Genomic DNA, 25,433 nt, shown 5'->3' with positions numbered 1-25,433 from the left:
TTGGTTCCTCTTTACTGTTATCTTTCAATCATTCCAGAAAGTGTTGAAAGGCCAATGTCATCCTGACTGCTCCACCTGCAAATTTTGCCTCAGCATGGAAAAAAGAAAACCTCAAATGAAACTTTGGAATGACCTTCAGTCAGTGCCCCCCAGAACACTGTGAAAGGAAAAACACAGCTGTTACACATCTGCTTGCCAAAGCTGCCCTGGGTTTTAGAAGAAAGAAAACCCACTTTCCAAAGCTCCAGGATCTGAAATCCCTGGTAGCAAAAATTTATTTTCATGACTGAAGACAAGGAGAAATTTATAAATGTATTCTAGCAACCTACCAATAAAATAGTAAATACTTCATCCCTGTGATTTGTACGATCACCTGGGAGCAAACATCCAAAAAGGCTCTGCCACATGCCACTGACAACCAGGAGCATGAGACCACGTGCACATCACCTGTCCTTACTTCTTCCCAACCCCATAAATGCCAGGAGTCTCTTTTGAAGGTCCGCAGTGTATCCAGACCATCTGTGTGATAGTGTCCAACGTTAAAAGGAGAAACAATAAAGATTGCGATGGTAAGCAGCACACTCATTTCAAAGCCCACAAATACATCCACATTGTTAGATTCTCCTAAAAAAAAAAAAAAAGTAGTTCCAATCCACTCCTTCTCCTGCCAAAGACCATGTGCATTGGCCAATGTTCAGCGCATAAGCAGGCTGTGCTTTGGTCCATCCACTCTCTCCAGCTTCTCAAAGTGTTTTCTGGCATTGCGGATGTTGATCAGCGTAGCTGCAGAAGCTAGGATGGAGAAGGGACAGGAAGGGGAGAAAAACAGAAAGGATGTGAGAAATAAACCCTCAGAAGCACTGCCTGAAAGCTGCCTGAGGACAGCAGGTATTTGAGTTCCTATTAGCAAAACTGAACCCACATCCCTGGGTAGCCTCAGTTCACACTTCTGAACTCTATGACGACTACAGGGTGTTCAGCAGAGGGCCAGGTGTTCTACAGCTTCTACCTGCAGTGCCCAGTACTAGATTTCACTTCAATTTGGAGAAGTGATACAGTGTGAAACCGGATCTTCCCTAGGGGGAGCAATGCTCAAAGAGCACCAATATCCCAACCAACAAGCTCAGGGATCAACCCTCCCGCTCCCTAGCTGTACAAACACAATGCTGGAAGGTGTGGGGTGCCTGCTGATCTACTACACCTATTTAGTCTGTTCACATGGCAATGTAGAAATCACTCAGCTTCTCATTTGCCTCTCAAGCACAGCAACATCACAGCTCAATAGTTCACTCAGGGTTGCAGAGTTCACACAGGTTTTCCCTAATCCAGTAAAACAATCTTCCTGTCCTCTTCCAGAATAACAGCTGTAAGTCACACAGCTGTCCAGGACAGTGGGCTGGTCTCAAGCACCTTTAATTCTTAACAGCTTCAACTACAGTTGTGAAAACAACTAAGTATTCAAACGTGCCTCTGGCACCACTGCCTCCAAGTTCTTCAGATAAACAGATGCTACTATAATTAGAACCCTTGCCCTCCAGGACAATTCAGGCAGCAAGAACAACAACAAAAAAAAAAACACACAGGATCCACTTCTGCTTCCTTTTCAAAAAATCGCTGTGGCTGCCAGATCAAAGTAGCCCAAAATAGGTTATTAGATATGACCTATCAAGTCAGGTCACATCTGTTATAGTGGTTCCCCACTGTTGCTACAATTCTCTGCTGGACAGCAACAAATAGCCCAACCCTCAATGGCACAGATCTCTTCTGCAAAGTCACCTTCTAACCACCTTCCCCTCCCACTGCTCAGACAGGGAAGGCAGTGGGACAGATCCCTCTGTACCTCTGAATTAAATCACTTTCATCGCTTTGTTTGGCATTTGCTGTGTTCTGATAAATGCATTCTGAGCTTCTTAATCTCTGTGAATAAAAGCAGGCCAGCAGCTCATCTTTGCTTCAACTTACGTATTGAAGGGTCTGACATAACCACCATCACATATGTATTTGATGTGAAGATGTCAATGAAAGCAGCAAAGTTAGAATTCCTGACCTCCATGCTCTGGAAAGAAGCCGCCAGCTTACTAAAAAAAGGAAAAAAGAAAGTGTAAATGCACTGTTATTGTAATAGTGCTCAGACAGACTTTCCCCCATGTCCCACATTTATTTGCATTTACTGGCAAGCGTTGCTTGCCAGGATGACCACCAGATAAGATTACAATTCATTTAAAGGAAAAGCTCTACCTTTAGGCTTAATTGAACCAACAAGAGCAACAAAAACCACCTGAGTGTTGATCAATGAAGGTCTGTAACTCAAGATATACAACCCCACTCTGCCTCTCTGAGGACACTGTGCCCAAGCAGTCAGCACCATCCTCCCTTCTGAAGTAATGGTTCAACCATTCCAAAAGAGGTTTACACCCTCTGGGGGTAAGCATAAAGCTGAAATATCTGGAGACAGCTCTGTATAGCATGCTGCCACTTCTCTTCCCTGTTCAGGCTCTAAACTTCTGGATGTTGCTGACCAACTGTGGAACCACCTGAAGGTGGTTCAAAAGACAAGCTACTCTGAAGTAAGCTTTCTATCTTTCAATTCAAAATACTAACAATTGGAGTTTGCAAGCCCCATCTCTTCCCAAGCCATCTTGGGTTTGCCAGATCAGTCCTGGAATGTCCCCACTCTGTGCAGGAAAAAAAGGCCCAGAAGAAAACAGCTGTTCAAAACACACCTCTTTCAACAATCACCACAGGAGGAAGTTAGGAAAGATGACAAGCTCTGACATATTTAAACATGGTGCTTTCTAGCAACTAACACAAATCCTCAGACTGCTGAAGAGGCATAGAACTAGGATTTATTTGGAGAGGTTCCTTGCTTCAGCATGAAACTGAAACACCTGCCAAGGTATCTTTCCCACCCACTGACTAAACCAGCTCACCTGCAACTTAGTTTAAATTGTTTAATAATGTTGCTGATTTTCTCAAATCTGTGGATATCCCGCTGTTCTTTGCACTGATAGTGAGAAATGACCTGAAAGGCAGAAAGAGTGCAGAGTCAGTTACTGATTTCAGTACAGCTTTCTCATGTTCAACAACAGTTACGAGAAATTGGTGGTGCCCAGCTCAGGGATTCCCTCTGCCTTTGGAAACCATTTGCAGCAACGCTAGCGGTGCTTTCATCATAAAGAAGGTCGCAGTCATACAATCCCCAGGAAGCCTTTAACAAGTGCAGATGAAAATAACATATGATATGTAAGAGGCATTCCTGTCCATGTGGGGTCTGAATACTCCAACTTAGCAGCCATTTAAATCTTGTTTCAAAGAACAAGAAGGTGCTAGGTGGGGAAATGCAAAATCACCACCTCCGGGAAGGCAAACAGACCTCTGACAAATGCTGGAACAGTTTATCTACATCTATCATGCTGCAGACTTTTACACACCAAACCTGAAAAGTGTGCTGCTCTGCAACATGCAGGATGCCCAGCTCTCAAACCAAAGCAAGCTGTTCTTCTCCAGCTCAGACAAGTGGAACAAAGGCAGCTGTTTCCTAGGGAGCTCTCTCTGCATCACCTGACTCAGACTAAGGTTGTGCTAAGTTGCCTGTGCTCAAATGCACTTCCCTCCTTCTCCTCCCACACAGAAATCCTGCAGCAAGGTGCAGACCTTACTGCTAGGCTGCAGAATTGGAAAGGATCAAGTTTTCAGGAGTCATTGCAAGATGATCCATAACTGCCTCACTCCCACTGCTTCCACAGGCTGGCAGCCTACAGACCTTTCCTCTCCAGCCAAGCCAGCCAACTGGCCGAGGAGGGAATCTGCAGCATTAAGTGGGATTGCACACATTCAAGTTGTTGCATCTTCATTCCCACAGAAGTCTCCAAAAGAGCATGATTTCAAGAACACTACAATGTGTGCTTTATGCTTATAAGAATGATGAAACCAGCTGCTACTGAACGCATCAGTATCAACATACCCCTGCACAAAGGTGTTAAACTCAATTTTCTACCCAGGGAACCATATTTAACAGGCTTTAAGAAATTAAGAAGGGATTGTTTTTATTTGTTTCGTGGTTGTTTTTCTTTTCTTTTTTCCCCTCCTCAAGGAGCTTAGAAAACCACTGTCTCTTCTCTACATATACACCTGCCCAGCTATTCCTACAGGTCCGAGTTCAGCCACATTCAAAAATCACATGCATGTCATGAAGGCTTTGGTATCAATCTCTCCTCAACTTTTCAGGTTTTTCTGTTACTATGGCTTTGAATACAATTTTAGAATAAGATTTCACTGCAGGAGAAAGCAGTCCCTGCAGAAGCTTAAATGTATGAGAACAGTGAGAAGGGAAGAGTCTTTAAAAGCCACCACTACACTGAGAAATCCGTACAGAATTCTTCGCTACAAAAATTGTTTTTCAGTAAATAAAATGCATTTTTTGAGTACAAATAAATACCACTACATATCAACAAGGTGAAACTATTTATCATCTACATAAGGTCAAAAAGCAGAACTTGTCAGGAGAAGTCTACTTCTGACAGCAGAAGTGAAAAGAAACAGCACCGTAACTTCAAAATCAAGCCTTTGTTTGGCAAGGAAAGCACTCAGACTTGAAAAGCAATTTCTTCAGATCAGCAACAGCACTGTTATAAAGTCCAAAGAGACCAATCTAGAAACTAAGAGTATGGAAAGTCAAGCAGCAATGGTGGTTTTAGCCAACACGTTTTACCTTTTGAACACAACAGGTTAGAAGCACAGTTACCACACAGATGGTAACTTCAGAACCCACAGCAACCCAATTGCTTGTGATCCTCTATCCATAACTCCAGGTTTGTAAAGCACCAGGCACTTGATAAAAAAGGAGGAGTTAAAAAGCCAGTCCAAGAGGAACTGAAAAGACTTGTTCAAGCTTAAGAAGCCCTGTGCAGAAAGGAATTCTCAAAAGAACTCCCATGACCAATGAGAGAATGGGGATATGAAACCCCTTCACAGCCTGGAAGAGGGAAATACCAACTAAGCCCTCATCTCAGCAACTAGATGTGGAAATTTTGGGAAGGTCACATGAGCCACCAAGTCACGTCTGTTACTTTCAATATCACAAGGCCTGGATCAAAGCATTCTGGTGCCGGCACCTCTCTTTGGGCAACTGCCACAACAGCACTTTCCTTCCAGGGAACTCCGTCCTAGGCTGGGCAGGGAAACACAAAGGGCCGAACAGCTGTATTCACCAGGAAAGTGGCTCTCTCAAACAGAAGCACTTCATCTGCCTCAATGATCTGAGCAAAATTCCTCAGGTTCATCTCCAGCTGCTGGACATTTGGGATCAGCTGATAGACAATACTGGACCAAGCCTGTCAACAAAGAAAGACAAGGACTGCATTATCATTTCTGCCTCAGGCCCACATGTTACACAGCATGCTCAAAAACCATTTGCAGTTGTGAGCACTTATAGCTTACACAAGACAGAAAGACTTCTCCCACCCCGCTGTGCATCTGTCTGCTATGCTGAGGGCTACTGGTGGTATCTGTTTTCCCAAGTGAACTCTTCAATAGCCACAAAGTGGCTAGGCAAAGCATTTAAGCAGTTAAAAAATGCTGTGAGCACAACACATGGAGGGCTTTTAATTATTTTTAATTAAACCCCAAATGATGCCATTTACAACAGCTAACCTGCAGAAGCAGGAGTCACTGTAGACCTAACAAGGGCCAGTCAGCAACTAACCACTCACCCTCCTCATGCTCTTGTTTTCAAATGAGAGGAAGGAAAGGCCAGATACAGCGAGGACAGCATACAAACCTTGTAAAGTGTTTCATCCCAGATGGAAGTTCTAAAACAAGCACATTCCAAAGGACGGGAAAGGCGCCTCAAGTCTTCCTCACGCTCTTTAAAAATCTGTGAAGTAAAATGATTAGCAGTTGAGTGTAAATATTTTGGCCTTTGGTGTGGTTACTGTACTGCATTTCTAGCACATATGTCAAACAATACTCAAGCACACAGAGCATTAGAGAAAAGAGAGCAGCAGAGCTTGCTTGCTAGGACAGACTGTCAGAAACCCCTCCCACTAGGATAGCAGGGACAAGCAGACCTTGGCTGTCACACAGCAGGAGATTCAAACTTGGCATAACTACAGTGTTATGGAGTGGAAATGGAAGTGTATGTGCATAGCTTGACAGAGGACCCAAAATCTGACAAGTCCCTGGTCAGATGTAAAAAACTGATTCTTTGTGAAGAGAATAGAAGGGAAGCTCTAGAGAATTTCACAGCTATGAACTGCATTAACAAAGCAGCACCAAGGCAAGAATACAGCCTTCTCCCATCAAGTTCTGCCCTTAGAAGTTACAGTTACAAAAAAAAGAGGGGTAAAACAAAGAGGACAGCCTTTCACCAATGTCTAGCAGAAGTGACAAAAAAAAAAAAAAAAAAAAAGCAAGCAGCAAGAGAGCTGGCACTGTGATCCTGCAAGGGAAGGCATGACGACTACCTTCACCTCACCTTACTGTTTTTAGGAACATGACAGAGCAAGCTGATCTCCAGGACATGCTGCATAGGCCAACACTTACCATCTTGGGGCCTGAGATACCAAAGGTTTAACAACGATTTACAGGGACAGTGATTTGGCCCAGTTCAAGAGTTTTTCACATGTTCTTCTGAATAGCAGATACTTTAAAACAGCTTTGATGGGTGTGCAATGATATGCACTAAAAATATACGCAAAGTAAGGCCCCTCTTCTGCCTGTGTACCCAACGCTTCAAGGCCTCGCTTGAATTTGCACAACTATATAAATCCAGATGGACAAAACAGCATCACAAAGATCATAAGAGTCTCCATTCAGTTTGTAGGGAAGAGATGGAAGTGAGGTAAAAGTCCCGGAATCAACCCTATGAACAAACTTGTTGAGCTATTTTTACACTGAGCTGGAGTGAACTAGGAAAGGAGAACCACCACTGACAGAGAACAAGCAATCTGGAGCCAAAACGCTGCGAGGAAGAAGTCTGCCTCTGCAGGAAGGTCAGGGAGTGGATGCAGCCATGGGACCTTGCAAAGCCGCCTTCGCTGCTGCCCAGGCACACACTCACCAGGAACCAGAGCATTTAAAGTGACTTCATACTACACCCTAAAGGAGCCTCCAAGTTTGCTCCAGGTCAGGGAGTGCAAAGCAGCCAGGGATGCACTTCCCAGGCCAAGATGTCTAACACACAAGGTATTTTTTCCCTTGGTATCAGGAGCTGGTTGCTTTTAGCCATAGCTGAAAAAGCAATGTTGGTAGAAACCCACCATCTTCCATTCCCCCTGCAACCTTCCAAAAGCCCCGAAGAGAGCAGCAAACAAAACCTCCCTGGGAGGCTGATCCTCGGCCTCTGCAGGGTGCCTCCGGGAACACTTAAGTGTTAAATCAAGAAGTGACCTCTGGGCAAATGGGCCGCAGTAAACAGCTTACAACAGGAAGCAGAAGCACCAACTGGTAAAAACCTCTTTCTAGTTAACCAAGAAAAGTTTCAACCCTTGTTTCTATTACACTTTAGAACAGTGCTTAAATGAGACTGAAAAGGAAACCATCACTCGTCACCACCGCAATCCTCAAAGTCATCCAAATGGTCAGAGGAGAGTTCAAATTCACCAGATTTCTTTCAGTTTTATCTTCCTTCCCTACTCTCTGGAGCCAAGGTCTGCTAAAAGCATTACAATTGATGCTATAAAAGAAAAGGCTTTCTTCTCTGCTCTACTACATGCAAGAGACAGCACTGACATACAGTTTGGAAAGGCAGAAAAGGACTCGAACAGCTCTCAACATCTGAGAATCCCTTCCAGGAACAGTGCTGATGGGGCTGTGCCTGAGGTATGAACTAGCAATGCTTTAGCAGAGTCAAAAGATTTGACAGCATTTCTATGGCAACTATCAGCTTCTTCTCACCAAGTCCCGCTGATCCTCCTGCACCAAGTCCATCTTGTGCACTAGGCAAAAGATCTTTGCATCAGGAGAGTTCTGAAGAATTGCCTCCAAGCATGACTGGTAGTAGTGCATGTCCTTCTCCAGTTCACGGCTTTCTACATCAAAGACATAGATGAGGACCTCTACGTTGCGGAAGATGTTGTCCCGTTGACTGGTGAAGTAGTTCTCCATAAAGGTGTCCTGTCTGAGGAGCAGCAGAGCAACAGAACAAGGAGACTCCCATTAGATCAACCAGGCTTCAGGAAAAGTGCTGTAAAATATCTCCTGTTAGAGATGTTTACGCACTGATCTGCAAACCCCACTGCAGGAGTCCAGAAAAAGAGCCCCACAGACAGCTAACTTCCCCAGGATATAAGGCTCCCTAAGCATTTCCAACTGAGCACAGTGGGACACCCCTGAAGAGCATCTGCTTCCCAGTCTCTCATAAGAAACAGAAGCTTCCTACAGGACATAGCTGTGCTCGGGGCTAGCACAAACAAAGCTACATTGCTTTTAAAGAGCTGCATACAAAAAAAGCCACAGCAGCAGTAAAACCATCAGGTTTAAAACCATTTTACAAGATCTAAGTGCATTCTGACTAACTTCTGCTGAATACAGCTCAGACAAAACATAAGGACATTAGATTTGTTGAAGCTTAGCAAAGTTTGACAGCTCTGCTGAGGCTCTGTCAATGGGAACATTACTTAAAAAGCTGCTTCTAGGAACCACAGAATCACCATTAATCTTTCACATCCCTTCTCAGCATGCACCTCATTTGGATCAGACTCGTGAGATGCAGTTCAAAACCAGCATCACCTCCACCATCACCATTTTCAAGAGAAACTTCAGGTGAAGGTCTCAGGCTTTTTGCCAGACAAAAAATGCAGCCAGCAATGAAAGGGTGGGCCTATGCACTGCACCTTTCATGTGGAGATAACTCAGACTGCAAGACTGGAATAATCAGGCCAGCCTCTTCCACCCGCCTTCATGCGCAAACCTAAGATGTGGTATCCACTCTTCCCAGAGCTGGCTCACCAGTTTCACATGGCATGCACAAAGCTTGTTCTATACTCTCCACACACAAAAAGCATACTAGTGCCTTGGGGTGCCTGCTGTCGTTACGTTCCCAATCTTATTCAACAGTTAACCCACAAGAGTTTCAAAAGGAAAAAAAAAAAAAGTACCTACCCTCCACAGTCCCAGAGGTTTAATACCAGGTTTCCTAGAAATCTAACATGAGAGTGCTCCACATCAACTGAAAAGAGACAACAGGGAGATTACTAGCTGTGCCACACACCCAGGTCAGAGCCTGCTCAGGAAGCCACGCCATTCTCTGCAATACAGCCCACAGTTTATAGCACTCCATCTAAACAGCATTGCTGTGCATAAACCTATAGCTGTAGATGCTACAGATAAATGCAGCTCCCCTAGTAACCAAAGCCTTCCTGCTGCTAACCAGGAGACTGCTCTCCTGAGAAGCACAGCAGACAGTTTCCTTTCAGGAACACGTTCCTGATTTTTGTGGTATTTTAAGAACAACATACTTCCAGCATATTCTGCAAGGCTTTAAATTAACCTTAGAAGAAAGAAAGAAAGAAAAAAAAACGGAATACAGTAGCACAAAGAATGAAAAGCACAAAGAATGAAAAGTGTACAACAATGTGTACAGCAAGGACACATACACCAATTCTCATGGGTGCCTCACAGTACAGCGTTAGATCCCAGTGATCCAAGCCACTGAGTGCTTTTTCAGATCAGTGGCTTTGGAAAAAAAGAGGCAAAAGAAGCCAATTAAGATCAGTGCATCATCCTGCCAAAACCCCAGGCACGTGGTAAGATCACTGTGCCTCCAGCTGGGCTAGCCATCAGCAGGCTCACAGCAGAGAGGCGTCAGCACCAAAAAGGGACCACAAGGAGGCTCTGAGCACTCCTCCAATAACACATGTAGCAGCAGAGGCTGCCAACTGATCAAAAAAGGATGAAAGTCCAACCATAAAGCAGCAAGATTGGATACAGCATTCCTTTCTCTTTCACTTCAGCCTCCATCTGACCTCAGATGAACCACAGACAGAAGTTTGATGTGATGACCAGCAGGCATCCCCTGCTCCTGCCAGGGGAAAGGCAAGGTAGGGCCAGTTGGAGGAACAGCCTCACCCCTCCAAGTGTACAGCGCTGGAGCCTTGAGAATGCCCAGCTCACACAAAAGAAGCCTTACTTGTGGCACCCAGGCGTCGTGTGTCTCTGGCAATGTAGTTTGCAAAGATAATGGACCTCATGCTGGTCTTCCCAGACCCACTTTTACCCATCAGCAGCACCTGCAGAGACGGAAAAAACAGAGTTAGCTACCACAGAGCTCTGCCTTCTCCATGGCTCCCGTCTTGCAGCTGTAGCAACCAACTGACCTGACTGGTACTACAGACTGAAACCATAAGAGAACCATACCTGGGAAATCAGGAGGCAGATGGCATTACCTCCTTGTTTCACGTCCTAAAATCCTTTCCATCCTGTCTGCATTCTCCACACCATGCCCCCCACCTTTTTATTTTGCTCTCTCAGGAATCGCTGCCCTTCAAGGCACTGCACTCCTTCCATAGTGGTGTGTAACACTCAAAGTTCAGCCAGCCTGCAGACACTGCTACCCATAACCCTTTTTCCTACACACCATGGCAGAGGACCCATTGCCAATCTCCTCTTTCCCCAGCCCTTCACAGGCTGCAATGTTTTCCAAATGCACTGTCACCAGTAGTGAAGGCTTGATGTTTTCAGTGAGAGCAAAAAAACAGTTATCTCAAGCCATTAAAACCATGCTGAAAGCAATCACTTGCCTACTCAGCACTGGCATTCTCCACTCATTACTTCTCTCCTAATCTTGCTCTTTCCTTTTTCATAACACAGTCTGGTTTCTCTCCTCTGATAGTGGTGAAATACAAGTTCCATGATGAGTTTCAGGTGTCAGAACCCTAGCAGAAAGCTAAAAGCAAATGGAACAGCCCAGCTCAGGTACAGCAAGCTGCCATGCAGGGAAAACAGTCTCCAACCAGAATCCAGTCCACAGATCCTCAGGCCAAAAGAGAAGCAGCACCTCTGGCAGCAGAAAACTATGGGATGGCTGAGTGGAGAAGAGGGGGAAAACGATCACACAAGGCAAGACTCTGCATCGTGATCTAAAAATAAATACAAAACCAGTGGCAGCCAACGTGGACTTGCTCACAAAAACAGCTGTGAAACAAGTTCCAGTTACAATGTCAAATCCAACTTTTGGCAACAGCTCTGAAAATCTATCGTCAAGGATCAGTTTAATGAGAGTACAACCAGCACTGGTGCATTACCCCAGTGCCAAGGGCTGGCTGGGAAGCAGCTTGCTCAGTCCTCACCTTGCTGCAAGCGCCTCAGAGCAACACGCGCAGCAGCGCCCTGTGGTACAAGGTGCTCTTATGGGAGCAACTGCAGCATCATAGAGGAAGCAAAGGCCCCTTTCATAAGGAACTGACCATGCAGTCAGGACATTTACTCAGAGTCCCCCATTTTGCTCAGAAGAGCCCTAGTGGTTTCATGACAAAGGCTTTTCTCAAAGCAGTTTGTCACTCAGGTTACACCCACCAGCCTAGCTGAAGCCAGAATCCAAAAAGCTCCATGCTGAACAGGAAAAGAACAGCAGCATCTCCTACTTCACATCACCTTCAGACACTCAGTGTGGCTCCAAGACGCAGCACAAGCCAACCTACAAGGGAACCTAACTCCCAAGCATCAGGCTACAGTGGCCTTTCGGGGAGGTCAGACACCAGCATACAGGGCCAGAGAGGAAACTCAATCCTCATGCAACACAGAATGAGAGCTGAGCGCTCCTCACATCACTGCCTGAGCTAATCTGCATTTGCTCACTGCTGGGACACACAAGGCATAGCTCTGATGCCTCACCCTGCGTTTGGCCTCACCCTGCCAGGAGCCCTCAGAGCAGTGACGAGCTGCCCGCACCAGTTCCTGCAACACCCAGAGGGTCTCCCCAGGCCGGCAGAGCAAGTTGGGGCACATCCTCTTCCCTGACACTGCAGGAAGCCCACAGTCAGCAGACAGCTTTCGCAACTCCTACCAGAAATACTCACACAGCCGTTACTGGGGATGTGCAGTTCTGCTGCCAGCCTGCCCTCATACCAGCAAACAAACTCAAATTTGGTGCCGGTTTCCAGCATGATAAGCAAACACTGTGACAGCCTCAGGAGGCAGCTGACAGCCACAGAACACTCCAAGATACAGCTGGGAACACATAGCCACGTTAGCAAATGCAGACAGGGAAGAGAAATCAAACCGCTTACCTTTTTCTTCATGGCTGTGCTCGGCATCACCTCCCTGCAGAGACAACAGTACTGTTACACCGCTCCAGCCCCGCTCGCAGGCTGCAGTCAGCCTCAAGCTCCTATCGGCCCCAGCTCCGTGCAAACGGGAACCCCCCGCCCCGCCGCAGCCCGGCCGGGTGCTGACAGCCGCTGCTCCGCGCTGCGGGGCCGGAGGGGAAGCAGCCCCTCCGCAGGCGGGCCCCGTCACACGCCCGCGATGAGCAGCATCGCCGTGACCGCAGGCCCAAGCAGGGGAACCGCAAGCGCTCGCCCCACCGCCCCGCTCCCGCGCAGCCCGGCCGCGGCCACCGGGAGCACCGGGCCTCGGCCTCTCCCAGCCCCGTGGGCTCCGCACGGCTCCGCGCAGCCCGGGTCCCGCCGCGCCCCGCTACCTCTATCCGCGCCGGGCACCTCCCAGGCCGGTTCGGCGATGCCCGCGGGCGGCGGAAGCCGCGGGGGCGCGTCGCCGGGCTGCCCGCAGCGCTGAGCGGATCCGAGCGCCCCGCGCTCCGGAGCAGGCCTCAAAGCCACGGCCTCGCGTGAGCCCGCTGCGCCGCTGGGGTCCCGCCCGCTCCGGCAGCGGCCGCCCCGCGGCGCTCACGAGACTCGGCACCGGTCACGTGAGCGCCGCTCCCACCACGCCTCCAAAATCACGTGACGAGGCCCCGCCAACGGCGGCAGGGGCGGGGCGAAGGGAAGGAAGGGGCGGAACTGTTACGCTGTGGCCGCCATGTTGGGTGAGGGCAGCCGTCCTGGTGCCGTGGGCTGTGTGGAGGAGGGGTGGCAGCGCGGTCGGCCACAGTCTGCAGGCGGCCGACTCGATAGCGACCCCGCGGTGTTTACAGGGCGGCCCGAAGGGGTTTCGGTACATCCAGCACAGCGCCGGGTGGAGGACCCAAAGAACGGCGGACAGCGAACGTTTTCAGGCGGACTGAGAAACGTCTCATCAGCGCCTCCCATATGGTCTAGCGGTTAGGATTCCTGGTTTTCACCCAGGCGGCCCGGGTTCGACTCCCGGTATGGGAAGGAGTTGTGTTTTTGCTGCCGTCCTTTTGGAGGTGTTCACACAGCAACGAACCTGGCGACCGGAGCCGCCCAGAACTGCCAGAGGTCCACAGCCATGGCGGGCCGCGGCCCCCGCCAGCTTGAAGCCCCAGGGGGTGAGGACGGAGCTCCCGGCCGGGCAGCGTGCGCCAGGTCACGTTAACCAGCACAGCGCAGCCGCCGTTTGCGCCCCACAGCGAGACTCCAAGGCGCGGGCTGTGCGCAAAGAAAGGCGGCGGTGCGCTGCGCCCTCACGGCAGAGAACCCGCTGAGATAAAGCTACTGAGCATACGAAACGCGTCTGTAGGACGAGTCTAAATAGCATTCCTTCGTACGTTAACAGTCCTTCGCAAAGCGAAGGGAAATTCCGCAGGGAAGCCAAGCCTGCCTGCTAATGTCTACCAACGATGCTCACGAACGGACAGCTCCCTCAACACAACGCCCGGCAGCGGCACGCATGTGCGCAGCCCGGCGCGGACCACACAGCGCATGCGCACATTCCTAGCGACAGGAGCCGGCGCGTGGCTTCGCGCTTGCGCCACCGGACCGCCGTGAAACAGCGCAGATGCGCTCAGCAGATCCTCGCGCGAGGCCGGCGCACGGATTACCGTGCGGCACGAAATAACGCGTGCGCTTTTCTCTCACGTCGCGCGTCAGCGCGCATGCCCACAAGCGCCAACCGCCTCGGGGGCCGTGTGCGCGCGCAGCGCCGCGGCGAGAGACGGTACGGCTGCACACTGCCCTCTGCTGCTGGTACGAGACTGCACGCATGCACACGCTACGTGCAACGCAGCGCGCATGCCCGCCGCTCTTTTCTGTCACGGGGAAGCGCGCGCAGTTCCTGCTCCCGCGCGGGGCAGCACGCACCGAACGCGCGCCGCCCGGCGGCTCGAGACTTGGCGCATGCGCGCGGGCTCCTCCAACGCCACTCAGTGCGCATGCGCTTCGTGCGCGGAGCGAGAGCGCGTTCCTACGTACACCCTTCTCTCCCGACCCGCGGCCCCGCGCCTGCGCACTGCTCACACTTTCCACCGCGAGGCTGTGCGCATGCGCAGCGCTGAGTTTCCCCGTTGGTTCCAGCAGTTCGTTTCACCAGCGAAAAAAGAAAAAAAAAAAAAACAGGGAAAAAACAGAGCTGAGTACCACTGCAGCACCGTCACATCTCCCACAGCAGAGGAAAATAAATGAAGGCAGTTCCCTCCTCGCCTCAGGAGAGCACCGAGCAGCAGCCTGCGTGTTCGGGTACAGAAGAGCTGCAATTACGGCTCGTTATTCAGCGGTGCTTTTCGGAGGCTTAATTCATGGATTCATTCAGACGTTTCACGGTGTTTCTGAAAGGATCCTCAGAAAGCCGAGCAGGGCTGGCTCATTTTTCACGTTCCATTCTCCGTTCCTCAGAACAGATGTAAACGAACTGCAAACCTGCAGGAGCGCACAAACCATTTCCACTTCACACGAGTAGACCGGCGTTAAAAAAAAAAAACAGCGACAAAACACACGAGCAGCCAGCTCCTTTGAATTGTTTTTAAGAACAATTCACGTGTTCTGACTGCCTTCTCCCCCCGCTTTAGCACAGCAGTGGGGCGGCGATGGAATTAGCAGAGGCACTGCAATAGCATCATTTCTGTGTTTGCAAACTGATGGCTCGAGGCCGTGCAAGTAATGGTTATGTCGGGAGTCTGGCTCCCAGGCAGACAAAAACAATGTCTTACAAAGACTGAGCAGCTCGTACCTGCGAGTGATGTATTAAGCTCCTTATTTATTGCTCTCGAAGGAACTTTGTTCATTGCATTGCAGTTCGTACTCCTTTGGTCAATGAAAACTGCCACGCACCTCCTGGGTTTGTTCTTCTGTCCATTATTCAACCAAGCAATTTCCTTCTTTCTCAGTCAATAAATTGCTACGGTATTAAATTGGTATTGCTGTAGAAATTAGTCATAGAGCACAGGCGATACTATATGCAGCCTGGTTAAAATATTCTCCTGAACAGAGCACAACAGCAGTATTCAATGAAATAAGGGATACCTCTGTTCTTTTCAGTCTCTTTGGGCCAAATTCTATCACGAGTGTAAATCTAGACAGTTTGCTGATCTCACAGCAGTCCTGATGTATTTTTCTCTAATGAAGCAGCGAGCAGAATTTGCCTGGTAGCCTCTGACAGGGAATTAGCATTTCCATCACCTCCTAGCAGTTAGCTCTGAGATGGTGGGACACGTCCAAGCCTTGCTAGTTGGCTAGCAAAATGCATCAAGAAAATAACAAACCGTTCATGTCATTTCTAGAATCACAGAATCACAAAATGGCCAGGGTTGGAAGGGACCTTAAGGATCATGAAGCTCCAACCCCCTGCCACATGCAGGGCCACCAACCTCCTCATTTAATACCAGACCAGTTAATACCAGACCAGGCTGCTCAGAGCCCCATCCAACCTGGCCTTGAACACCTCCAGGGACGGGGCATCCACAACCTCTCTGGACAGCTGTTCCAGCACCTCACCACTCTGTAAAGAATTTCCCTCTGACATCCAACCTAAATCTCCCCTCCCTCAACTTAAAACCATTTCCCCTTGTCCTGCACTTCTCCTTCCTTACAAGCTGGATAGCACGGACCTGACGGCCATACTTCAGTTCTACCTGTAAGACCCCAGAGCTAAAAGCTGGCTGACAATGAAAGGTGTGCAGTGAGACACCCAGTGGCACCAAATGAACACATCTGTCTCCTTCCAGCACCTTTCAAGAAGATGCTGGGGCTATTCCAAGGCACTGTAATGGAGGAACACAGAGTTAAGGTTTAACCCAGTGAGAAGAGACTTCTGTATCTCACTGCTGTACGTATCAGTGACCATGCTGTAGCTCACTCCCCCCACCTTGCACGAGGATCTCTAAGTTCTTGTGCAGTCCTAAAATGAAAATGCATGTAATGTGTACACTGATATATTCATAGAGTCTGTTGGCTTCATTCCCCAGGAAAGCAGAAGTTCAAACTGCTTCATGAGGGGATTAAAATTATCACTGAGTGAGACACAAATGAGGAACTGAGGAATGTAATACAACTCTAAATTAAATCATCCAGAGAACTGCTTAAAGCCAGGCAGGATGCGGGTTCCCAGGTCAGTGCTCTGAGCATACTGAAATGCATGCTTGCTCCTGCTGAACTGTGGTGCCCTGTATATCTTATGTCTTATTCTCACATTGCTGTTATCTCACAGGGCCATATTAAGTAACCTAGTTAGAAAAACCTGGGTTTGCAGCATGTTTATTTTGTCCCTCTTTGCATGTTTTCACTCTGTCTGTCCACAATGACCAGTTATTACTGTTAAAACTGTGCATGACTATGTCAGAAAGGAAAGAAAAAGAAGAGTCTGAGATGCATCCCTGCATTTTTCCCAAAAGGATATGTTCCTGTCCTTAACCCTTTCAAGCAGCCCTAAAATACATTTAGACAAAAGCAAGTGAAAGGGAAGGCTGTAAATAGCTTCACGCATACAAAATGATAAACTAGAGGAATAATGATGATTTGACAAAAGACCATTAGGATATATCACCCTCTGTCAGAAAAAAATAATAATAAAAAGAGGAGTAGGATGTAGTACAAATATCATGGGATGGTTCCACCACAGTGTTCTTTCTGTTCCCTCCTCCTAATGTGGGGACAGAGACTCTTTGAGGGAATCAGCTGGGCTTACAAGGTCTCCAGAAGAGCCACCAGCCTTTGGGGATACGTGACAGGACAGAGCGATGGCTTTAATAATGGGACACACCTGCAATGTGCTCAGGGATGTTTCTGCATCTTCGCTGCCTTTGCTGCTAAACACTGAAACGTGAGTCTGTACCAGCTGAGCCTGATCCACATAAAACCTACAGGAAAAAAAAAACAACAACAGTATCCTGGCTCTTCTTCCTCGTTAACAGTGGTTAATTTGCATTTTGTAGTCATTCATCATCTCAAAGCACAGGCACACAGTTGAAAGTGAATATATTACTGCAAATTGCCACCTGCCTGCTACCTTGTGTAACTAAGTGCATATTCACTCTCAGCAAATTTCATGTGTAAAATGGATTTTATCTCACTGCTGGGGTGCAAGCAGTGTTACTGCAGCTCAGCTATCAGACAATGGTTTGATAAACCACTTTGTTTTGATCACATACAAACATACTGGCTTAGTTTGCCTTTGTATTTATAGCTTGCCTCGCTTCTCAGATATGGTCTGGGACAGCCTGCTGTGGTTCACCTGCCAATCCATTTCAACCCACGCTGTAAACAAAAACAGGCTCAAGCCTGGCCTGCTTCCAGCTCAATCTTTCAGCAGTGAGGTGAGCCCTGTCCCACAGGAGGAGGTTACCCACGATTAGTGTGGTAAGCACAGCCTTCAGACAAACCTCCTGAGCTGAGGTTGTGTCATGGCACACACTGTCTTAGCTCCAGGACAGAAGAGCTAGATTGATCTGCGTGATTTTAACCTTCCACTTAAGTGAAGATGTTCCTCTGATGTGAGTCATTGGGCCGCTGTTTAGTCAGGCATGCTGTATGATCCAGGATTTACTCAGAGCAAAGTAGCTTCAGGACAGGAAACCACGACAGACCAAAGCTTATCCTGACAACAGGATGCTCATTGGTAAGCAGACCCCTAAATACTCTATGGAAGCAATTTGTCTGCCGTTCTGCTGAGCAGGGCACCGGGTGAGCTGCAGATGGCTGGCATTACCAAAGGACTTATGCCCATGGAAACAATCCTTGCAGCCCCTCTGGCACCCACCCTGTGGTCATTCATGCATTCAGACAGACCGGCTTTAACAAGGCACTGTAATCCTTGCAGTCAGCAATATGTGTGATGACATGCAGCTCAAAGCAGTGATACTGAATTATTTAGGTCTTTGGAAATAAGCTTAATGCAAGAGAAGCTTTTCAGAATATGACAATAGACAGTGGTTTCTGAAAGCTTTGCAAAACGTGAGCGCTGCCCACAATGAAGGAGAACCCCCAGGGCTGAATCAGCACAACTGACCCTGGAAACTGAGGTGACTGGAAGAAGCAGGGAGCACAGACACCAGCATCCCACCTTGCAATCCAAGAGACAGATACTACAAATAGGGTATGCACAATCTGACCTTAAAAATGGTACGTAGTCACTTCTGCCCAGCTTCAGCAGCAATGCCCAAGTGGGGAACTTGCACAAAAGGAAACATTTTGGCCATGGGTATTTCTAGACTAAGGGTGCTTTATTGATGCCAGTCACTCCTGATCCCAGCTGTGATCAACAAAGGCTGAAACAGACTGAAATCCTCTGTTGGCACAGCTGGCAATCATGTACTCTGTTGAACATATTCAACAAAGCAATATTTCTGAGAAATGGTAATTCTACTGTCTCCTAATTTCTGAATTCCTGACCAGGAAGTATTAGCATTTCTTTTAAATTCCTCGCACAGATCTTGCCACTGACCTAGAAATAATTTTCATCTGATAGGCTATTTTGTTGGATGGCAATTAACTAAATTCACTCTGAAGTTTATTTACTTTAGGAAATAAAATCTGCTCCATACCTGGTTTCGTTTCCAGAAACAGAAGAAAAACCAGTGCTTTGGGAATTTGTCTCCCTTCCAACACTCTCCCTATTCATTTAATGGCAATCAAAATAATGCTAATCCTGGCAGCATTTGCTGCAGTGATAAAAACGTTGTTTAGGCAAATCCAAACCCTCTGTTCATCAGCTCCATACAATCCTACCAACACTGCTAATGAAGATTAAACTCTTTCACTGCAGAAACTATAGAGAGACATGCACCTTGTGTAACACAACTGCTTTCTCCAGCATGTTAATTTTCTTCCCAATAACACTGCTTTGCGTGTCACCGCTAATTGCTGATAGTTTTTATTCCCTTAAGGAATGTTGCTTCAGATCTATTCCATTTGATCTGTTCTTGATGCTAACTATTAGAGCTCATGAATAATTTTACCAATGTTTAGCTTCAATTTTTGCTGCCTCAGCTTCAGGTCATCACTCTCTGTCCTATCCCATATGAAATGGATTTATGCTGTCCCCCAGGAAAGGAATTAACAAAGTAAGGAACATGCAGCAGGTGACCTTGAAGACAAAGCCCCAGTTATGTCTCCTCAGAGAAATTTCTCTCCTAAATTATAAAAATGTAGTTGTCTCCATCCTCCTGTTGCCAAAGTCTTCATTACAATGCCCTCAAAGTCAGACCCTGCCCAACAAGTAGCACCATTTATTACTGATCACCAGTGATTAAGTCACTTTTAATAGTACAAGAGTGCTCATTTTCTCCTGAGTTTCACGTTCTTTAACCTAAGCAGTCACATCCTTGGGCTTCAAAAGAAAGTTTGGGCTGCTTATACTGTGAAGTTAAAACTCATGCCCATTTCTACCAATACCAACTTGCCAGCAGTGTGCTCAGAGCAACAGGAAAGAGAAGATGATGTCTTTTGCAGACAGATGTTCCAGTAAGGAAAAACCCACCTGGGCCCAATGCTACAGTTCTTTATATTAATTAGCAACAACAGTAATCGCAAACAATCTCACTGAATATATAAGGCTTCTGAAGAGTTATAATTTGAGTGGCCTCTTTGCTGTTCCCCAGAAAATCAGCTGATTTAGAGGAAAGGCAGCATGAATAAGAGGGCCTTAAAGAAGCCCTAACCCTGAGAAAATAAATCCAGTTGCGACTCAAGCAGATAAACTGGCTGAAAGTAAATGAGAAAGAAGTTACAGACCCTTCACTTCTACCAGATGATACGGGAACTTCATATATATTTTTCCCCTAAGAAAAAATAAGCCACCTCTGAAAGCATTTGAACCTATCAATCAGCAAAATATTCTTTGAAATGTCAGCATGTTGAGTTCTGCCTTATCAGGGCACCAAGAAGCTTAAAAACTCCTAATTATTTTGGAATGAGATGCCATCTAAATAATTTCCCAGGTTTGTATTTGATGCAATAGTGGCAGCTAAGTCCCACAAACGATTCAGAATACGGATCCTCCACTCACCCTTAATTTTGGGAGTACTTCACAGCCAGTCACCTCTGGCTCTTGTGCTGATGAAGACTTGTGTTGTGTGGCCCTGTATCAAGCAGAGAATGGGACTGCTACACAGCCCACCTCGTGTTGGTTAACAAGGCTACAAGAACACGAAAAGTGCTTTCTGACACCTACTTGGGTCTCTTTGCAGTTCAGTGCTCTGAATCTCTAATCGGTGGAAAGTAATTCTGCCCAGACTTGGAGAGGAAATTCCTTTTTAAGATAGCCGTCTTGAAGTTGTTTGAATCGTGGTTGATTTAGGAGATGAGAGCCCTGTGCTTTTCATGGACTGAAAGCTGAACAAGAGCTGGAAAGCTGAATGGGTTTCAGACTTGCAGAGAGCAGGACGGCTCTGAGACAGATTTGTTGTCAGCTCCCCTGAAGCCAGTGGAGCAATGACAGCTGACACTGACAGTTCACCTCAGGGGGAACATCTACAGTTATATGAACAGGAAAAAAGGTATGCAAGAACGTGGTCTGTGTCAAGACACCCACCGCTGGAAGCTTTCCCTTCAGACAAGAACCTCCATAACTTCTTTACAAAGCTGCTGGCTGCTCACAGAGATGGGAGAAAAGGATGAAATGAGGCTCTTGCTACAGTCCCCTTGCTACTGTCCTTCTGCAGCCAGAGCTATGGGACGGAAACATTCCACATCTCTGTTTGTAGTCCCACTGTTGGTATATCTGTGCAAAACTGTCCAGCAAATTTATCTTTTTGCCAACCAAAAGGCCACATGTTTGCCAGAACTCTCTCTCTTTAAATTCTGTGAATGGAACAGGAAAATATGAAATTAATTTTAAAACTGTGAAGTCAAAAGAAAAAAATAAATTCCAGCAAAACCAAGATTTATCCTTTTAAATACTGTAAATGCATGCACGCTCTTTGTTCTTACACTGCATGTGATTTTCAATTACCTAATATAAGGTCTCTTCTCAAGAATGTAGAACATCTTTTAGTTTCTGAAGTATTTGGTTAATGATACAAAATTAAGAAAAATATCTATAACAGTTCACGTGACAACCATAACTGACAGTGATTACTATTAGAATCAGTGTCATTATTAAGATGAATAAACAGATACTGATTAGTATCAAAAGAAACGAATGGATTTTCATAATATACTCTTTTAGAGAGCATGAGCAATTTCTATACATGCCTTCAACACACATACCACTCTGACTACAGGTACTCTTGTCCAATATATGTGAGGATTGATAACATTTTTATTATTCTTGTGTGTCCATAACTATATTGACCAAAAAAAAGATCCATTTTTCTTACACTGATTGGAACTCCTTCTTCCTAGCTAAAATAAAACATAACCACCTGATGTTTTTTGATGTGATTTCCAGAACATAACTAACACAGAGACAGGCTTTCACGTTAAAAGGAAATAAAAACCATAGTGCAGTAAGGAACATATTTGGTTGTGATGACTCCCAAACTACTGATGCTTGTAACTGCAGCACAGCTGATCCAGAAGCTTTTTCAGCCCAAAGTTGTCTACAAAGTAAAATCTGTTTTATTCAAAGGACCATGCCAAGATACACACTAATAACAGAAATGCCCTTCTTTTGCAAAACCACCGTTCTATTTAGTCCAGTGACAAATTGCCAAATATATGTAGTTGAAGTAGGTAATAAGAGCAGTCAGGTCTAAGGTCAGCCCAGGAAATACCAGCAGTGAGTCAGGAACGTGGCCCAGGCAAGGACTGCGTGCCCCTGGGATGGGGCCCTTGGCTTAGGGGCTGTGGTCCCCTGTGAAGGTTTGTCAGCACCCTGGGGCAGGTTCTGTGATCTCACCTGAGGGATTACTTATAAATTCAGCAGCCTCATCTAGTCTTTTACCTTTGGTCGCATGTAATGACTCTTCCCATTTCTTGTAGCGCCTTCCTTGCCTTGATGTTGCATCTAACAAAAGGCTCCAGGCAGTGTTCCTCAGTGTCCCCTGCCCTTCCACGGCAGCTCTGGAACCATTGTCACCCAGCTGCTATTTCTCAGTTCCTAGGAAAAACACAAATAGGCACTGAGACACAATCATAGAAATAGGTCTGCAAAAAACAATAGGCATAGGGAACAAACTGAAATTTGGCTCTAGACAGATGTACTAAAACAAGGCCTGGTGAGATGAAAGGAGGAAACAATGAGTGAAAAGGAGTCTCCAGGGCCTTGTCCTCTTTTTATTCATCCCATACCAAGACATACCAGACAACAAAGACACACATACAAAAATGCCAACTCTCTGTTTTCCTTGTGATTATATGTGTCAAGCAAAGGGATGAGTTACATACAAGAAGTTCTGTCTGCGAAACCTTGCAATACCTACGCTGCAGGGTATTAATTTAAGGGAAAAAATGGTGTCATCCAAAATATCAACAACTTCTATTTATTAAAACAAAAATTGTTTAGCATTGCAGTGAGAATGAGGGATTTTATTCCAACTCTATTTTCTACTCAACAGTCTAACTAGTTTCCTGCTGTGCTGTGTCCCTAATAGGCCCATGGATTAAAAACGAGGTTTCTTCTGCTAAATGAGGCTTTAGACTTATGCAGGGAGAGACTACATATTGCAACAAGGGGAAAGTCGAAAAATAAAAGAAAGGGAAAAGAAATAAAGAAGTTTCTTAAGCACTTTGCTGCCCTCTGGTCTCCCTGGAGGATTCAGAGCCAGAAGAGAAAAGAGAGAAGCAGACTGAGTTGTTGGAGGCAGAACTGGAATTTTCTGTGTATTGTAATGACTGACATGGACACAACAGAGGTTGTGCTATGAGGGACCTGTAAGGGGCCAGTGGCATTGCAAATGTTGCACCAAGTGCTATTAACTCTTTCCTCCTGTCACCAGTATCATCAGATCATAAAATGGCTTGGGTTGGAAGGGTTTTCCTAACATCTAATCTAAGTTCCCCCTCTTTTAGTTTAAAACCATTTCCCCTTGTCCTATCACTGTCTTCTTCTGCCTGTAGGCTGAAGCTCATAATCTTTGTGAAGAAATGCTGGATGTTAAATTTGGCTGTCCTCATACAAAGGTTGCTGTAATAAAGGTAAAGGGGGAAATTGCCCTTTTTTTTTTTTGCCCTGACCACAGTTTGGTGCTCAGGTAGCATCAGCCGAGGGCTTCAAAACAGCTGCAGCAAATTATCTGGCTCAGAAATATTATAGAAATAGTTGAATAGCTTTGCAGCATCAACTTTTTTTTTTTATTGATAGGTATTACATGATTACCAGTGCCTATTTATGGGTCTGGGGCTTGGCACTGCCAACAGAGAAACTAAAGCACATTTCAAGATCAAAGTACAATACAGAAATACAGTGTGCTGGAGTATTATAAATTTCTTATGTTATTATTTCAGATATATCTGGGGAAGATATTTGCTTCATCTGAAGTTCCTGAAAGGCTTTGCACTGCTTTCAGTGATCCCAAATTGCAGCCCAGAAAGAGCTGACCTAAATCTAAAATAAGGTATAGAGAAGGAAACAGATTTAGATTTGAATCTCAACTCCATCACTGAATTTCTTCATTAGTTCTGGTAAATCATTTTGACTTTTATTACTTCTATGTCCGATTCTCAATTTCCAAGATAAGAATCAGTTCGTTTTCACACAGCACTGCAAAGATCCTTTAAAAAAAATAATCACATAAAATACAATGGCATCCCTCCATCTGAGGGAAGATGGATAGATAATTGAATATATTTTCTTAGAAGAAAACAGCTTTAAAAAGCCAGAAAAATCTCTTTATGTCCATAAGGAAAACGGAATTTCCTTTAGCTGAAAACCTGATTAGACATTAGAATAGGTTGCAGAGTGTGCTTAAAGCTGCCAAGAAAGCCCTGGGCAGAAAAGAGTTTCAGATTCCAGTTTTCATTTTCAAGGATTTTGCTGTTAAAAGCGGCGTCCATATGAATGTTTAGTTTGCAGCTTTTATCTGGTCCTGAAAGACAGTTGGGGCATCAGATGTCCTGCAAACTAACTGCTCCTTATTTCACTTGCATTGTGGATGACAAAAAGGCTGAAAGACTAATTTCAGGATTGCCTGCAGCATTGTTTTTGCTGTGAACCTCTTGCATTCCTTCCTGGTGGCAAGGAATGCAGGAGGTTCTGTGAAGCTGATATTTCACCGGAGCAGCAGAACAGGCTTCACATTCACAGCATGGGGAGGAACCACAGCTCCCTTCTTCCCATTAGAAATTTTGATGCGAGATTAAACACTGATGTCCATGAAATATTTTACCTGGCTTCTGACAGAAGATTAGGTGACTTAGAAGAGCTGGATTTATCTTGGGAAATGTCTCATGAAGCTCAAGTTCAGGATGGTTGTCAGAATTCTGAGCAGAAGACATTAAACATAAGGCTCCTAATCTTTATCCGGATTTTAATATACCAAGACTTGGACTACAGGCTGCACTGGTGCTGCAGAAGAATAGCACTAAAGCAGCTGGTTATCTTTCTCACATCCTGTATGTCCCCAACGAGAGCACAGTAAAGTCACCTGTGCCATGTTCCCATGTACAGCAGCCAGCAAGGGCTCCTGTGCAGCCCCAGCTCCAATCGTTCATTGCTATCTCCAGTTGCAGAACTCTTTAGCAAAGGCAATGAAAGGATTTCTTCAGCTCAGCTTCCCCTGCACATCCTACCAGTCTCTGAGAGCACTGTCACACTGGACACATAAAGCAGCATTTCCTCTCAAAACTGAACATATTTTAGCATTGCAGATACAGACACCACACCTGGCAGTGTTAGCAGTGCTTTGCTCAGAACCAAACTGCATTCAGGCCTCATATGCAAATTCTTCTCCATTTTGAAAGAGAGTTGGGCTGAGAGGGAAGAGTAAATAAATAAATATTCTCTTCTCCTTTGTTTTCTTAAGTCCAGAGAGAGAAATAAACTAATCAGGGCTGAGTTTTCCACTAGAGTAGGCTTGTTAAAAATTTGCTAGCAAACTTATCATTTAAATGAATAAACCTCGTGTACATGAACACGCTGGCAGATATTTCTCCTTGCACAGGTCTGTCACAGTCATTTACAGGCAGAAGCATTTCCTTCCAGTTCTCTTTCATTGTGTTGACTACAGAGGGCTCCTGTCAGACACAGCTCTGCTAACACACCCC

The 25,433-nt window shown here is 46.1% G+C and overlaps 2 protein-coding genes and 1 non-coding gene across 18 annotated transcripts in view; 1 reads left to right on the top strand and 2 right to left on the bottom strand.

Annotated features, from left to right (window-relative positions):
* Positions 1 to 233: 233 nt before the first annotated feature.
* Positions 234 to 12,875, bottom strand: LOC116229726 (ras-related GTP-binding protein A). Its single transcript, XM_031594407.2, has 10 exons — positions 12,641 to 12,875; positions 12,228 to 12,261; positions 10,130 to 10,229; positions 9,103 to 9,169; positions 7,897 to 8,119; positions 5,780 to 5,875; positions 5,211 to 5,333; positions 2,931 to 3,022; positions 1,963 to 2,078; positions 234 to 792 (listed from the first exon to the last, which is right to left on the bottom strand). The coding sequence occupies exons 2-10, from the start codon at positions 12,252 to 12,254 to the stop codon at positions 695 to 697; spliced, it is 942 nt and encodes a 313-aa protein (XP_031450267.1). The 5' UTR covers positions 12,255 to 12,261; positions 12,641 to 12,875; the 3' UTR covers positions 234 to 694.
* A 327-nt stretch (positions 12,876 to 13,202) lies between these two features.
* TRNAE-UUC (transfer RNA glutamic acid (anticodon UUC)) lies at positions 13,203 to 13,274 on the top strand. The gene has a single exon. It is a non-coding gene; the product is annotated as a tRNA-Glu (tRNA).
* A 466-nt stretch (positions 13,275 to 13,740) lies between these two features.
* C14H8orf48 (chromosome 14 C8orf48 homolog) overlaps positions 13,741 to 25,433 on the bottom strand; it is a 91,291-nt gene continuing 79,598 nt past the window's right edge. For 14 of the 16 annotated variants that reach the window (XR_016471029.1, XR_016471035.1, XR_016471026.1 and 11 more), the window contains one exon: positions 21,097 to 22,329. The gene's annotated coding sequence lies outside the window, so the exon portion shown is untranslated. The other 2 variants (XR_016471027.1, XR_016471030.1) reach the window with 2 other exon arrangements.

The sequence above is a fragment of the Phasianus colchicus genome, chromosome 14 (genome assembly GCF_987193195.1).
Source record: "Phasianus colchicus chromosome 14, bPhaCol1.hap1.1, whole genome shotgun sequence".
In the NCBI taxonomy this organism is placed as follows: Eukaryota; Metazoa; Chordata; class Aves; order Galliformes; family Phasianidae; genus Phasianus; species Phasianus colchicus.
This window is presented reverse-complemented; position numbering and strand designations above follow the sequence as displayed.

Coding starts and splice junctions, on each gene's coding strand:
- LOC116229726 (XM_031594407.2), bottom strand. CDS start 12,254: ATGCCGAGCACAGCCATGAAGAAAAAG. Junction 9,170..10,129: donor ACGACGCCTGGGTGCCACAA/GTAAGGCTTCTT, acceptor GTCTCTTTTCAG/TTGATGTGGAGCACTCTCAT. Junction 8,120..9,102: donor AACCTCTGGGACTGTGGAGG/GTAGGTACTTTT, acceptor GCTGCTCCTCAG/ACAGGACACCTTTATGGAGA.